Source organism: Carlito syrichta, unplaced genomic scaffold (genome assembly GCF_000164805.1).
Source record: "Carlito syrichta isolate Samal-C Ts95f unplaced genomic scaffold, Tarsius_syrichta-2.0.1 Scaffold130390, whole genome shotgun sequence".
Classification (NCBI taxonomy): Eukaryota; Metazoa; Chordata; class Mammalia; order Primates; family Tarsiidae; genus Carlito; species Carlito syrichta.
In genome coordinates, this window is record NW_007074486.1 from 103,399 (window position 1) to 117,537 (window position 14,139).

The following is a 14,139-nucleotide window of genomic DNA, read 5'->3' on the forward strand; positions in this document are numbered from 1 at the left end:
CTTTCCTGACCATCTTGGTATAAACCACTCCCCTGGTGTCTCAAGAGCCCTGCTGCTGCCTTCCTTGTCTGTTTTAAGGGTCAACCTGCTGCTGCCTCCCTTGTCTGTTTTAAGGGTCAAGTGAGTTAGCATGTGGAAAAATATGTTAACAGTTACCAAAATATTTCTGTAGAAAAACCGCTTAGACCTAAGTGTGAATGTGCTTTATTAAAACAAAGAGGCTGCATTTGAATCCAGACTGTGCACTTGATGAAACTTTACCAGCCGTCCCACCATTGGGGGTGTGTGTGTGTGTGTGTGTGTGTGTGTGTGTGTGTGTGTGTGTGTGTGTGTGTACGTGTACACACTGTGTGAGAAGCTGACTGTTGCCACACTGCCAAATAGCTCTGAATTTATGTGGAGGGCTCAGAAGATTGTCAAGAGAGAAGAATACGCAGTTAAGCATAATTTATTTTGTTCTGTTTTTCAGATCAATGTTCGAGTTACCACCATGGATGCAGAACTGGAGTTTGCAATCCAGCCAAATACAACAGGAAAACAACTTTTTGACCAGGTTGGTATTGAAATGTGAGAACTAACCCCTCCCCCAAAAAATTGCAAAAAAAAATTTGTTTCACAGCTTTTAACTTATTGTTTAAGTGTATTACCTTGGTTGATCACTTTAGGTAATAGATGAGAAGGATCATAGTCTTAACTGCTCAGATTTTCCCAGCCAAGGAGTGACTAAAAACCATTCTTGGGCATTGTTTATACAGCTTTATGTCACAAGCCAGAAAACTTTTTCTACAAAGGGCTTGATAGTAAATATCTTAGGCTTGCAGACCACACAGTCTCTGTCATAGCTACTCCGCTCTGCCATTGTGGTATTGGCAACAGCCATTAACACATAAATGAATGAGTGTAGCTGTCTGTGTTCCAGTAGAACTAAAGGTGGACACTGACATTTTTATGGTTCCCTCTTCACCACTGCCATTAAAAGTAAGCCCATTCTTTGCCTGTGGGCTGCACAAACTGCCAGAAAACAAGATTTGACCCACAGGCTGTAGCTTGCTGTCCTTGCTTTATTCGCAGGCCTCTCCTGTAGTAAAACCAGACTAGCTCTGCTGACCTGTACAGTAGTGCTGGGCATTGCAAAGCACCAGGGAGGTATCCGTCAGATACCTTGTACTATTCCAAACTGTCACAAGCTCTGTGATCTCTTTCTTGTTTCTTTTTTGATATTCAACAGTGTTTTCTGTTGTCTTTATACAAAACACTAGATATGTAGTTCTAATAGGCCACTCTCACTGAAGAGTGCTCATTTTTGTTAAGAAGTTTTTCCAACATGTTTTAAATGACTTCTTCAAATGGAAATGTGTAGAGCCACCAGATATCACCTTGCAGTTTGTCTTAGAGAATGCAGTCATCTTCCCTTCCCCTCTTGCTCTTGTTCCCTTGTCAGACTTTGTGAACTCAGTGGACCAGAGATGCCCTTGTTGTGCTATGCTAGCCAGTAACTCGGGTCACTGGAAGGCCCGGCCACTTCACCCCTTATCTTGGTGAGCTCACTCAGATATTAGCAGAGATGCTTCCTTGAGATTGACAAATGCCTCCTTGTTGCTGTGTATGTCCTTATGAGACAGAATGTGAATAGCAGAACTTTAATAAGGCAGTGAACCACACAAAGGCTATGGTCACTTTGCCACGGAATAGTTCCAGGCTTTAGAGAGAGTAGCAGGATATGCTTTCCCAAGCTTAGTAGATTCTGCTCTGGGACCAGTAGGAGAACAGGGCGACCTGAGAGTTACAAATTGTTTGAACCCTATCCTCTTTTCCTTAGAGGCCTCCTGGTAGAAGTGATATTCTGTGTTCTAGCACCAAACCTGGAAATTTGAGTGGGTGGTGATTGGGAAACCTGGGAGGTAGAATTTTGGCACACTTAAAGACTACAGGTGACTCCACCCATGCTTGATTATATCTCTGTCTTGCCCTGAGAGAGAGCACCCAGCAGCACTGGGCCAGCTCTGCAGCAAAGTGCATGGGTGCCAGGAAGTGCCAGGCCAGTGCCTTCGGGTGGGTGTAGCACGTGTGGTTGCTCATTGTGACGGCCTCCACTATTGCTTTGAGGTCATTCTCTGGGCCTGCCTCACCCAGTAAGGATAAAGATATTTACTGCTCTGGGTGAGGCTGGGCATAGGGTAAACACCTAAAGATTTCTCTGGAAAGGTAATCCTGAAGTCAGTTGCATGGAGCCAGCTGAGCCCTATGTGGCACGCTGGGGCAGCCCTGCCTTCCAGTGTGGCTTCTGCCTCCAGCCAGCAGATCCCTTGGTCACCCTTCTGGGTACCAGAACTAGACCTGTAAATGTGTGATGGGACCTTCTCAAGCAAAAAGAAATCTAAGGTGGGGATGGAAACTCTAGAACAAGTGGCAAAGCTTGATCATCGCAGCCCTCCCGCTGTGGGGAGCCCTGGAGTGCCGCTGCTCTGCCTGCCGGGACCGAGTCCAGGGCTTTGGTGTGATGAGGGCATCACAGGGCCACCTGCTGGACTGGACTGCATATAGGCATACTGATAGAGCCTGGTGGGGCTCACCCATGCCTGCAGCTCTCAGGGTCGGGGATGGAGCTGCTCTGTGCCTCTTGCTTCCATCATCACAAAGGCTTTTTCAGCTGTTACCTGGGGCTGAGTGGACATAGGCCTACCTTTTCTAAAAATCTGCCATGTGAAATACCACTGAGGTAGAGATGAAGGAATAGCCCCCACACTTGTTGAGGCCTTCTTCCATGGTGCATCAGTGTTAGGTTAAACCAAGGCCAATAAAGGCAATGGTGAGGGGCATTTTTCTAGGAATGTTGGACTTTTCCTTGTAGGGAACATGTGTAGTTGGCTTTTAGAATGGACAGAAGAAAGGAACGCTGTTTCATTCGAACGTGTCATTTTGGGAAGCCATAGTGAGAAGAGCAGGATTCCGCAACTGACACTGAGCACAGTTATGCTAGGAGTGTGCCAGTTCCTACAATGAAGGCATCAGCAGCTGAGGGCAGCTATAGGATGGTTCTGAGAGAATGGGGGTCGTGGCCTGACTGCATGGTGTGGTTGCGGGGTCTGTGACCTTCCCTGTTGAAGAGGATTGACCACATCATAGCAGGTGCAGAGGAAGGCTCTGAACTGTGGCCCTGAAGATCAGTGAGTTTGATCGTGATGGAAGATGGAAGTTTAGTGGACAGGAACTTATTTCCAGCTGGTTCAGAGCCAGGCTGAAGTTGCGGTTGGGTGGACGAAGTGGAAAGACTAGATTGGAGAGCAAGCAGTTGCTAGGGTGTGTGGTGTGTGGTGCTTTCTTTGAAACAACCCAGAGAAGAAGGTAAAGCAGATATTAGATCACATGACAAGATGGAGGTTTGTGAGGAACCAGAAATTGCAGGATTAGATATGGAGACCTGGTATTTGAATTTAGTTTTCTCTATACTTGACCACCATAGCAACAAAGACATGGGGTGTCACAAAAGACTTGGGTGTAAAGCACTGTGTAAAAAGTCCAAGTTCCCTTGATATCATTCCATGGTAAAGAGTCTTATTTGTGGTCTTCCCCCTTTGGGTGGGTGGAGGGAGGGGAAGGACAGTCCTTAGCATTTAATGAGCAGAGACTCATGGAGCTTTGGGAAGCATCTGGCTCCAGCAGATGAGGAAACAGGCCCAAGTGAAGAGTTGGTTTGGAATGTCAGGTTTTGCTTTAAGCAAATGTCCCATATCCCTGTCTTTTCTAGAGTGTTCAGTCTTCTTTCCCTTTAAATATGATAGAAACCATATATTTTGAAGAATGGTAGCATTTTTTTTCCAGGTTTAACATTATAAAATCATGGGATTTTAAATTTCACATCAAAGCTCTGGGCTGAGTTTTGATGATATTCTACAGGGTGGCCACAGCAAGTTCTGTTCCTGCTTTTCTGTTTCCAAGACACTTGTGAGAATAAGTAGCTTGGGACTCAGGAATGTACCTCAGAGGCTTTTTAAAATGTGAAATCCTGGCTATGACCTAGGGTTGGAATTCTACCCTTTTCTACCCTTGTTATGACAGAATTTCACGTTTCTGGAGACTAAAGATGCAATGCATAAGGCTGCACACCTTGCCGCTACCCCCCAATACCTGCCACCACCCGTTTCCTGCCTTTCCTAGGACAGCTTTTTCCCTGTTCCTTGTAAGTCAGACCCCTGAGCCAGCTGGCGGAGAGGCAGAAACAAGCAGCCGGAGGAGGCCCAGAGTTGAGTTGGTTACTTTCAACTACATTCCACGTGGGTGCACCAGATGGGCAGCAATGTACCTGTGACATGCCGTCACTGATGGGCCGTGGGCTTCCACTGTTGTGTGCTGGCCATAATGTACCCTGCTGAGTTTCACTTCAGGAGACCATCTTAGAATACAAAGGAGTAAGAGTGAGATTTTAGAAGATTTAAGGATAACCCTGAATCTGCTCAAATTTATGTTAAAAATAAGTTGTCATGGCTTTGGTGTAACACTGTTAGTAACAGGTGACTTAACACAGTGAGTTAAGACAGTGGAGAAAGGGCGGTGCTGGACCACCCGCTGGACAGCTACCACAATAGCTGCTGCCCATGTGAGTACATTTCCTGTGACAGTTTGGGCCCCCTTTTCTCTCACACAGGTGGTTAAGACTATCGGCCTCCGGGAAGTGTGGTACTTTGGCCTCCAGTATGTGGATAATAAAGGATTTCCCACCTGGCTGAAACTTGATAAGAAGGTAAGTCAGGGTTAACTATTTATAGGCTACTAATTGTTCTGCTCCATTGACATGGAAGCTGGAGCACCTTACTCTATTTTTTTGTTGTTGTTGTTCCTTTTTATTTGTGTAAAAGTTGTTTTGTTTTGTTTTTTGAGTTGGAGTCTCACTCAGTCACCCAGGCTGGAGTGCAGTGGCATACTCACGGCCACTCCAGCGTCAACCTGCTGAGCTCCAGCGATCCTTCCGTCTCAGCCTTCCAAGTAACAGAGACTACAGGCGCGCGCTTCCACGCCCGGCTAATTTTTTTGATTTATGGTAGATACGAAGTCTCCCCAAGTTGCCCAGGCTGGTCTCGAACCCATGGGCTCAGGCAATCCCCTCACCTCAGCCTCCCAAAGTGGTAGGATTACAGGCTGAGCCACCAAGCCCTGCCATGTAAAAGTTTTTACAGACAAAAAGATTGCAGGTTTCCAGGAAATGGGGACATAGTGGTTGGCAGTTAGATCCTGGCATTTCTGTTTACTGCTCACTCCATGGAGCATATTGATGGTTAATTGCTTACTTTTAGTTGGCCTGAGTTCTTTTTAATGAGCTTGTTAATCTCATAAACCATGAATCATCCACTGTTTGTAAGAACCTTTTAGTGCTTTGTTTGAGCCTGTGATTATCTTCCAACTCTAAAGATTGGATGATTCCATGAGCCAGTTATAAAGAAAAGTAGCAAGTTAAACATGTTTTCTTCAAATTTTTTGAAAATCATCCTGTTTTTCAAACCCCGACTTTCCTTCCAAGTCACCGTAACAAGTCAGAAGGGTGACTGGATGGGAAAGAGTGGAGTTCAGGACAAAGTTCTGAGATCCAGGGCCAGATTGACGTGGGGCCTGATCCCAAGATTACAGGTCACTGAGGGGTCACTTCCAAATTGGAGTTATCTGGGATTGATAGCATTGTCCCACAAGGGCTGTGGCTGTGTCGGGGACAGTAGCTTAGCTTTCCAGCTGAGTGCAAGAGTGTGATAGTAATTTTCACTGACCCTTTTTTGTCCCATATTCTAAAAAGGTGACAGCCAGAATAAATATCTTCTGAAAACTGGCCCGAGGGCCCCTTTTAAGTCCTTGATTAGCATGTGTGTGGCAAGATAGGCCTTTGTCTTCCCACTTTGTAATGAGAGTTTGGCTTCTGTAATCCAGGTGTCTGCCCAGGAGCTTAGGAAGGAGAATCCCCTCCAGTTTAAGTTCCGGGCCAAGTTCTACCCTGAAGACGTGTCTGAGGAACTCATCCAGGATATTACCCAGAAACTGTTCTTCCTGCAAGTGAAGGAAGGAATCCTTAGTGACGAGATTTACTGCCCACCTGAGACCGCAGTGCTCCTTGGGTCCTATGCTGTGCAGGCCAAGTTTGGGGACTATAACAAAGAAATGCACAAGGCTGGGTACCTCAGCTCTGAGCGGCTGATCCCTCAAAGGTGAGCACCAGGTGACCTGGGCAGGAGCAGTCATGGAGGCGGGTGGAGGTAGTTGCTTTAGAAGCGTAGTTAAAACACAAGGACTTTGAACAGTGAGTGCTCCTTTAGGCTGGGGCTCTGGTCATTTCCCGAGTGCTCTGGTCTTAGAATGTGCTGACCCAGCACAGCTTTTCATTAAGGCACTGACGAGCACCTGAAACATAGGGGAAGTTTCCCTGTGGAAACTGACAGCGACCATGTCACGTGGGGATGCCACAGCATAGTCACACTTCTTGTGATCTGACTGCTTGGCTTTTCCTGTGTGATGATTTGGCCTCTGTTAAATATTTGTTTTATTCACTAATGGTAAACTACCATTTTTGAAAGAAGAGCTCATTTAAAATACCTTTTTTAATTTCTCCAGCAGGACTAGGTTTGTCTTGTTCAAAATGCTAACAATCTTCCAGGTTAATCATAAATAGAAATGGTACACATCAGGAAGTAGAAAAAAAAGTTCTTGATTGATTTATTTGAAAGGAATGTGGGTGGAAAGTGGGCCCCATCACTCACCCCTCACAGCACTGAGGATGTCAGCGCTGTGTCTTCCTTTTGCACTCCAGAGTCATGGACCAGCACAAACTTACCAGGGACCAGTGGGAGGACCGAATCCAGGTGTGGCACGCAGAACACCGCGGGATGCTCAAGTGAGTGCTGGACCTTCTGCTTGAATCTGGGTCATTCCAGTTTGTCTTCTTTTCCTGTGACTCCAGGTAGTGCTTTCAGGAGGGCGCTGAGCTGAATTTTTTTTCTCTTAGGGGAAGGGGTTTTTTTTGTTTTTTTTTTTAAAGTCAGGTGTTCTTATAGCTTAAACCTTCAGGTCCTAAAAACTTTCCTTCTTCCTTTAGAGAAAGTCCTGTGTCTAAAACTCTTTATGTTAGTAGAAGGGGAAGCATTGTTCACCTGCAGTCAGAACATTGTTTTTCTTCTCCCTGTCAAAGAGGTGCTGGCTTGCTCATTGTTTTCAGGTAATGTCTTCAGAAGCACATGTAAATGAAAAAAAGGGTCCTAAGTCAGAATTATTAATATCAAGACATGAGGAGGGATGTGAGGAGGGACATGTGACTGCTGAGACTGTTATGTGTAGAAAATGCCAGACGTCCTGAGAGTCTGGGTGTTCTAGTCCTAGAACCCTCGCCCCAGGACTTAGTGACAGTTTGTGCATTGTCCCAGCCTCTGCAATTTGTTTGCATTTGGACCTCAAGAGACTTTGTGCTTCAGAGTCTCCTGTCTGGCCCAGGCATCCTTCATGGAGGGAAAACAACTTAAGACCTACAATGATTGTTACTAGTAAGGAAGGGCACTGGGGTCCTAGAAGACCCGTGCAGCAAAGAGAAAAAGAAAGATAGAGCCTAGCAATACAGTCTAAGGGAACAACCTTCTGTCCCCTGGGAAGCCAGTGTGAGTTAATCAGTTCTTCCAGAACATGAGGGGTGCATCAGTGGTCAGGGTCCAGAACAGCACCGAGATCCTCCCAGGTGCTACTTCCAGGCTGTTCTTGTGCCTGCTGCTCAGCTGACTTCCTGCTGCCTGGGCTCTTCCTACCTGCCTACACACGGCATAGGCACGGCAGCTAGTGATTCAAAGTACGTGGTGGCTGTCAGTCCCTCCAGTGTCTTTTGCCCTAGTTTTAAAACTTTGGTAGAGGTTTTCTGTTTGGGTGTAGAGTGCTACTGGTGATCATGCCTGTTTTGCCCTCCCCAACTAGAGACAGTGCCATGCTGGAGTATCTGAAGATAGCCCAGGACCTGGAAATGTACGGAATCAACTACTTCGAGATAAAAAATAAGAAAGGAACAGACCTTTGGCTTGGAGTCGATGCCCTTGGACTAAATATTTACGAGAAAGATGATAAGTGAGTTGAAGTTTATAATTATCTTTAGTTGGTAGGATGGCAGGCCTGGAAACAGTGACAGAAGTGGAAATCGTGTGGGATATTTGAAGTGTTTATTAGCAACTTAGGCCCAAAGTGTGTGTCTTTAAGGGCTTTTGGACTGAGATATGCCATCTCAGAGCTTGATCTGGAGGCTTGCCTTACCCTTCTTCCTGGAGGGCGGAGCCAGGAGGGGCAGGGACCTCCCCTACTCCAAGACCTGGGAAAAGGCAGGAGAGTGGTGGTTGCAGAAAAACATGCCCTCCTATCCCCCTGAGGGCCCAGCCCAGCCACCTGCAGTACCAGCACATCCAGAGTTGTAAACAATAAGGCTGTATGTACAAACAATTCTGCTAAGTCCTCTGAGCCTGCAAACATATCTTAACTGCTTCACATTCATTATGTTGTTTGAGTGCAATGTAGGTGAGCTGGCTAGAGCAGCAGAGCCAGGCCTCTCCTTGGCTACAGAAAATCATGGTCTTAGATACGTGCACTTGCCTTTTTTCTGCTAAGGAGCTAGATACACAGGGAAACAAATGAGTCTAGTCCAGCGAGGGCAAGTTTTTGTGGTGAGCTCAGTTTTTACCTGTGCTTAGAGGGATAAGCTTAGAGTCTAGATTCTTCTGATCAGAAGCTACTTGAATCTGAGGCAGTAGGAAACTACCTCCTTGGAAAGAGAAGGGAGAGGCTCCTTTTTGTCCCTGCCCTGAGTATCCATTCAGCCTTACTGCTTTGCAGGGCTCCTCTAAACAAACCCCAAGGTAGCCATCAGTTTCGAGACCTGGCAGAGAGTAGCCAGCTCTGGCCGAGAAGGCACCAAACCCTGCCCTTTGGTCTGCCTTCATACTTTTACACATGAGAAACAGAGTGACCCAGAGTTCCAGGTTGTCCCTGGTTTCTGTCCTTGCCTTGTGCTGTTCCTTTAAGTGATGGCTCTCCCACAATTCCGGTTTGGAGCTCCCCCATCTTTCCATTCTCAGGTGTTTCTGTCCTCAGCTGCCCCAAAACCCTCTCTGCAGTTCGCAAGGGGGTGGTGTTGCTTCTGACAAATGATGTGCACATTAAGAATCTCTAATCTCAGCTGCATGTATTCTTGCCAGTACCTAGAGCACAGATATATGTCATTTGGGCTGGGCAGGACCTGTGCCAGCTGTTCCCAGACCCTCCACACCCCCAGTGCCTGTGTGGTAAGACCTCGCATGGAGGCAGGCAGGCACTGTCCTCTGCATGGAATGTGCCTGTAAGGGATGGGTTGTTGAACATTCCGATGTGATATGCTTGTCAGGGAACCACAGGAGCTCTTCAGAGACCCTTTCAGTTTGCTCCTACCCCCAGTGTGCTAGATACAGTGTTGAGAATGAGGAAACTGAGCCAGTCCGTGATCCTTCCTGGAGGTCCTTGAGTTATAACACAGCCATGCTGAGGAGCTGTGTGCAGTCAGAGACCAGCGCACTCGTGGGAACGCATGTGGGAAACTGCCTCTGCCTTTGAACTCTCTTGAATGACCAGATTTTGTAACATAGCCAGGGCCAGGGTATCCAAACAGGTTTTTCATGCTGCAAGAAACAGCCATAGGCAGGAACTTGCTGATGTCAGCTTATAACTGCCCCAATCCACATAAATGTCCATTTTTTTCCGAGTAAAAATTAGAGCTATGTGCCCATTTAGTCCTTTTTGCTATCTCTCCCCTCCCTCAATTTAACAGTGAAACTGGCAACTCTCAGATGGGGCTTTGCCCCACAGGCCCTGCTTGGCATTGGTCATGCTCACTCTCTCTCTCCCCTCTCATGAAGGCATACATATAAAAAAACACTTCTAGCCGGGCTCGGTGACTCAGCCTGTAATCCCGTGCTTTGGGAGGCTGAGGTGAGTGGATTGCCTGAGCCCATGAGCTCGATACCCGCCTGGGCAACTTGGCGAGACCTCATCTCTACAATAATTCAAAAAATTAGCCGGGCGTGGTGGCGTGTGCCTGCAGCTCCAGCTACTTGGAAGGCTGAGGTGGAAGGATAACTGGAGCCCAGCAGGTCGAGGCTGCGGTGGCCGGAAGCATGCCACTGCACTCCAGTCTGGGCGACAGAGTGAGACTCCAACTCAAAAAAAAAAAAAAAAAAAAAAAAACACTTCTGTAGACAGTCGACTTGTAGGCCTGGGTTCATTTCCTTTTGAACAAGTCTTGACAACTTGGTTAGCAGTTTAAGCAGGAGATTATTCTTAAGTCTGAGGAGTACTCAGAACTCTTTTACTGTGTAAAGTATTGAGTTGTTATCATTCATAGTAGAACTAAGAGTTGAGAATTAGATACCCTTGGTACATTGTTCAAGTGAGGAATCTGATACATTGAGTATGTAAATTGAGCTGTAAGATTTATTGTACTCTGTAGTAAACCAATACATCTCTATTTTATTAAAACACTTATTCTTCAGTATTAAAAGACTCTGGGAAATGTCTCTTGGGGTCCCCTTCCATTGTACACATAACCATTAAGTGGGAGACATAGGACTGAAAGCATTTGTCTTTTTCCCTTTCTTTCTTTAAACCATAGCCCAGGAGAGGAGAGAATAGAAAGCAGGAGAGAATATGCAGGCACCTTTACTGACAGGCGTTAAAAGCTAATGAGCAGAGAAAGTCTGTTTAAGCTGGGTTATAGTTCTACCTGGCTATCTCAGACCAAAAACAGAATAAAAACTTAAAGAACTCTGAGCCTGCTCTCAAACTCTTTCGTCCTTTAGAAGTATGTTTTTCCCCTTAGCTTCAGCCCTTTTTGGTCTAACTTTATTCATAGGAGTACTTCTGTAGGTAGAAGTTTCTAGAAGTACACCAGGGTTAGGGCTGCCCCCTTCAGGGAGAGGGTGCTGGGAGCTTGCGGACAAATGGGGACCAAAAGAGGCATGGAAAGTGTCCCTTGTCTCTGAATCCCTTGCAGATAGCTACACAGGACTGTGCTTGCTTTCTCTTGACTCTGTCCACACACCACTGTTGTCCTGTGGCCCACTTTTGACACATTTGGAAGTAAATTGCAAACATCTGTAAACTTTCCCCAAGATGAAAGTGAATATTACGTCTATTTTCATTTAAAACGCTCTACTTTTCTTTTGATGTAAAATTTAAATATAATGAAATATCTTAAGTGTTCATTTGCTGAGTTTTGACAAATAAATATGCCTGAACAGCCCAAAATTCTATCAAGATACAGAACGTTATCATCACCTTCAGCTGCATATTTTGAATTTAAACATTTTAATCATTGTTTTCATTTTAAAATAATTTTAAACTTTAACAAGATTCCAAAAATAGTACAAAGATTTTCCATTTACCCTTCATCCAGCTTCCTCAAACATTAGCATCTTATGTAACCATAGGCCAAGTATCAAGATTAGGAAACTAATACTGATACAATAGTATTAATAATCCATAAACCTTATTCCCATTTTAATCGCTTGTTCCACTGATGTCCTATGTCTGCCTCAGGGCCCTGTCTGTATTCACCCCTACATTTAGTTGTCAGATTTCCTTAGTCCCCTTCCACCTTAGATAGTTCCACAGTCTTTCTTTGTCATGACTTTGATTTTTTTTTTTTTTTTTTTTTTTTGAGTTGGAGTCTCACTCTGTCACCCAGACTAGAGTGCAGTGGCATGCTCCCGGCCACCGCAGCCTCGGCCTGCTGGGTTCCAGTGATCCTTCCACCTCAGCCTTCCAAGTAGCTGGAACTACAGGCGTGTGCTACCACGCCTGGCTAATTTTTTTGATTTATTGTAGAGATTAGGTCTCGCCAAGTTGCCCAGGTGGGTCTCAAACCTGCGGGCTCAGGCAGTCCACTCACCTCAGCCTCCCAGAGCGCTGGGATTACAGGCTGAGCCACGGGAGCCCGACTGACTCTGATGTTTTTGAGGAGTACTGGCCATTGATGTTTTAGAAAGTCTCTTAACTTAGATTGTCTGATATTTTCTCATGACTAAACTTGAGTTCTGCATTTTTGGCAAGAATCCCACAAAAGTGCTGCTGTGCCCCTTCCAGGGCCTCTGAGGAAAAAACACATGAGGTCAGTGTGTCTTATCACGGGTGGTACGAACTTTGATCTCTGGCTGTAGTAGTGACTGTCAGGTTTCTCCATGGTAAAGTCACTGTCCTTTGCTTTAATTGGCAAGTATATTTTGGGGAGGTACTTTGAAACTAAGTAATTATTCTGATTGTTATTGTACTTTTATCTATTAATTCCAGCTTCCCTTGATGAAACTTACATGAAACAATTATTACTATGGTATCTGAGAAATGGTGACTTAAAAATATTCTTTTATATATATTTATTGGAATTCTACCGTAAGCCAAGTTCTCTTCTCCATTTTATTCAGTTATATTGATGTGGACTCAATACATACTTGTTTTGATCTTTGGATTGTAATCTGTTAGCATTATTTTTTTCTTCTTTGCTCAAATTGTTTGAGATTTGGCCTTTAGAAGCCTCTTGAAGTTGTGCCTGTGCCCTTTGGATTTGGCCCTGTCTTTCTTCAAGTGTTTCCTTACTGTCTTTGCACTTCAGGAGGGTCAGGTTCGTCCTTTACATTCTCTTCTCTACCTGGAACTGACCATTTCTCCAAAGACCACTGTTCCCTGTTATTGGAGAGTCCCACTTTTTTTTTTAATGTGTGACCTAAGCAGGGACTCTTAGTATAGAAACCCTGTGGCAGCCTTCTCTCTGGACTCTGTTCAGTGTCCTGTGTGTGATCTCTTAAAAGAGAGGAAAAGTAAACCCTTGGGCTTTAATTTTTCAGCTGTGGTCAAGAAGTCAAGGACGTTCTTTGACCTGAAGTGAGTCATACGTGTCCTATTTAGCCTTCATCTTTTGATGCTGCAGTTAGGGTTAGGAGTTGTTAGGAATTGTTATTTGAGGTTCAAAGTCTTAAAGGGACCTACTCTCCAGACATCAGAAAGCAGAGGGCTAGAAGCTGTGATGGGCCCAGCCCTTGAGACGATGACGCCTGCTGAGCTTAGAGGCCTGAATTTCCTAAGAGCAGAAACTGGAGAGATTATATAAAGGCAGGAGCCAGCTATTTGATCCCTGCCTCCTGAGGGAGATGACCTGGAGCCCAGGCTCGCTGGGGACTGTGGGCTGAGCCCCGGCAGCTTGCTGCTTCTTAGCCCGTTGTTAACCAGCATTGGCTCTTGTGTTTTGGAGGAAAGTGCTCGGAAGCAGCAAATGCTTGCCTGGTGTCACTTTTACAGCCTTTCAGTGTAAGTAAGACATAGACTGAAGTCAGGGCAGGGTCAGGTAATATCCTGAGTTCCCTTCCATTGTTGAGACCTGTAATCATCATACAGCTTTAAACATTCTACATCCCACCATACCTGAAGACAAAAATAACAGAATAAACTCCCTGTAGGTTTTGTTTGAGTGCTGTGAAGCACGTTGGCCCAGATGTGTTTTATAGGGATTGGTGATCCCACAGCACAGAGCTGTGAACAAAGAATGTCTATCAAAAGCTGGGACATTTAGAACCATGGTTTGGCCAGTGCCCTGTCATCGTTTCTGTAGGTGTACCGTGACTACCATTCCCCAGAAGGACCATCTATCAAGCCTACAAGTTCACTCTCAGCCCTAGAGGCTACATCCTACCTTGACCTGGCTTATGTTATCATAGCAAGACCTGCATTGCCCATCAGCTTCTGTTTGAACCTGCTGGTAGGCAATAGATTCCTCACCACCTCTGCTGTTTCTAAAGGAAGGCTTTTTTGGGATGTCAGAGAGGACTATTTTTGATGGCAGCATTGGTGAATGGTGGTTTGAAGGTCTATCATTACTTTTATAATGGTATTATCTCTGGTAAAACGTGTTGAAAGCATAGGTTGGAGGAAATGAAGAATGAATGGAAAGCGTGAGGTTCGCAGAGTGATGTGGTCTTGAAATCACACAATGAACTTTTCCCAGGAATGCTAGTGAAAGCGGGAGCCTAAGCCTGTCATGGATTAATTCACATTGATTAAGTGGAACCGTGTGGGGCTTTTGTTAGAGGACTTTTTTTTTTTTTTTTTTTTTTTTTTTTT

At 45.3% G+C, this 14,139-nt stretch overlaps 1 protein-coding gene across 3 annotated transcripts in view; it reads left to right on the forward strand.

Annotated features, from left to right (window-relative positions):
* Window positions 1–466: 466 nt before the first annotated feature.
* The window catches only part of EZR (ezrin), a 25,034-nt gene continuing 11,361 nt past the window's right edge, over window positions 467–14,139 (forward strand). The window contains exons 1-5 of one of the 3 annotated variants that reach the window (XM_008048969.2): window positions 467–553; window positions 4,646–4,741; window positions 5,914–6,188; window positions 6,788–6,871; window positions 7,933–8,079. In XM_008048969.2, coding sequence (XP_008047160.1) covers window positions 491–553; window positions 4,646–4,741; window positions 5,914–6,188; window positions 6,788–6,871; window positions 7,933–8,079 — 665 coding nt within the window. In that variant the 5' untranslated portion in view covers window positions 467–490. The remainder of the gene's footprint in view (window positions 554–4,645; window positions 4,742–5,913; window positions 6,189–6,787; window positions 6,872–7,932; window positions 8,080–14,139) is intronic. The other 2 variants (XM_021708002.1, XM_008048970.2) reach the window with 2 other exon arrangements.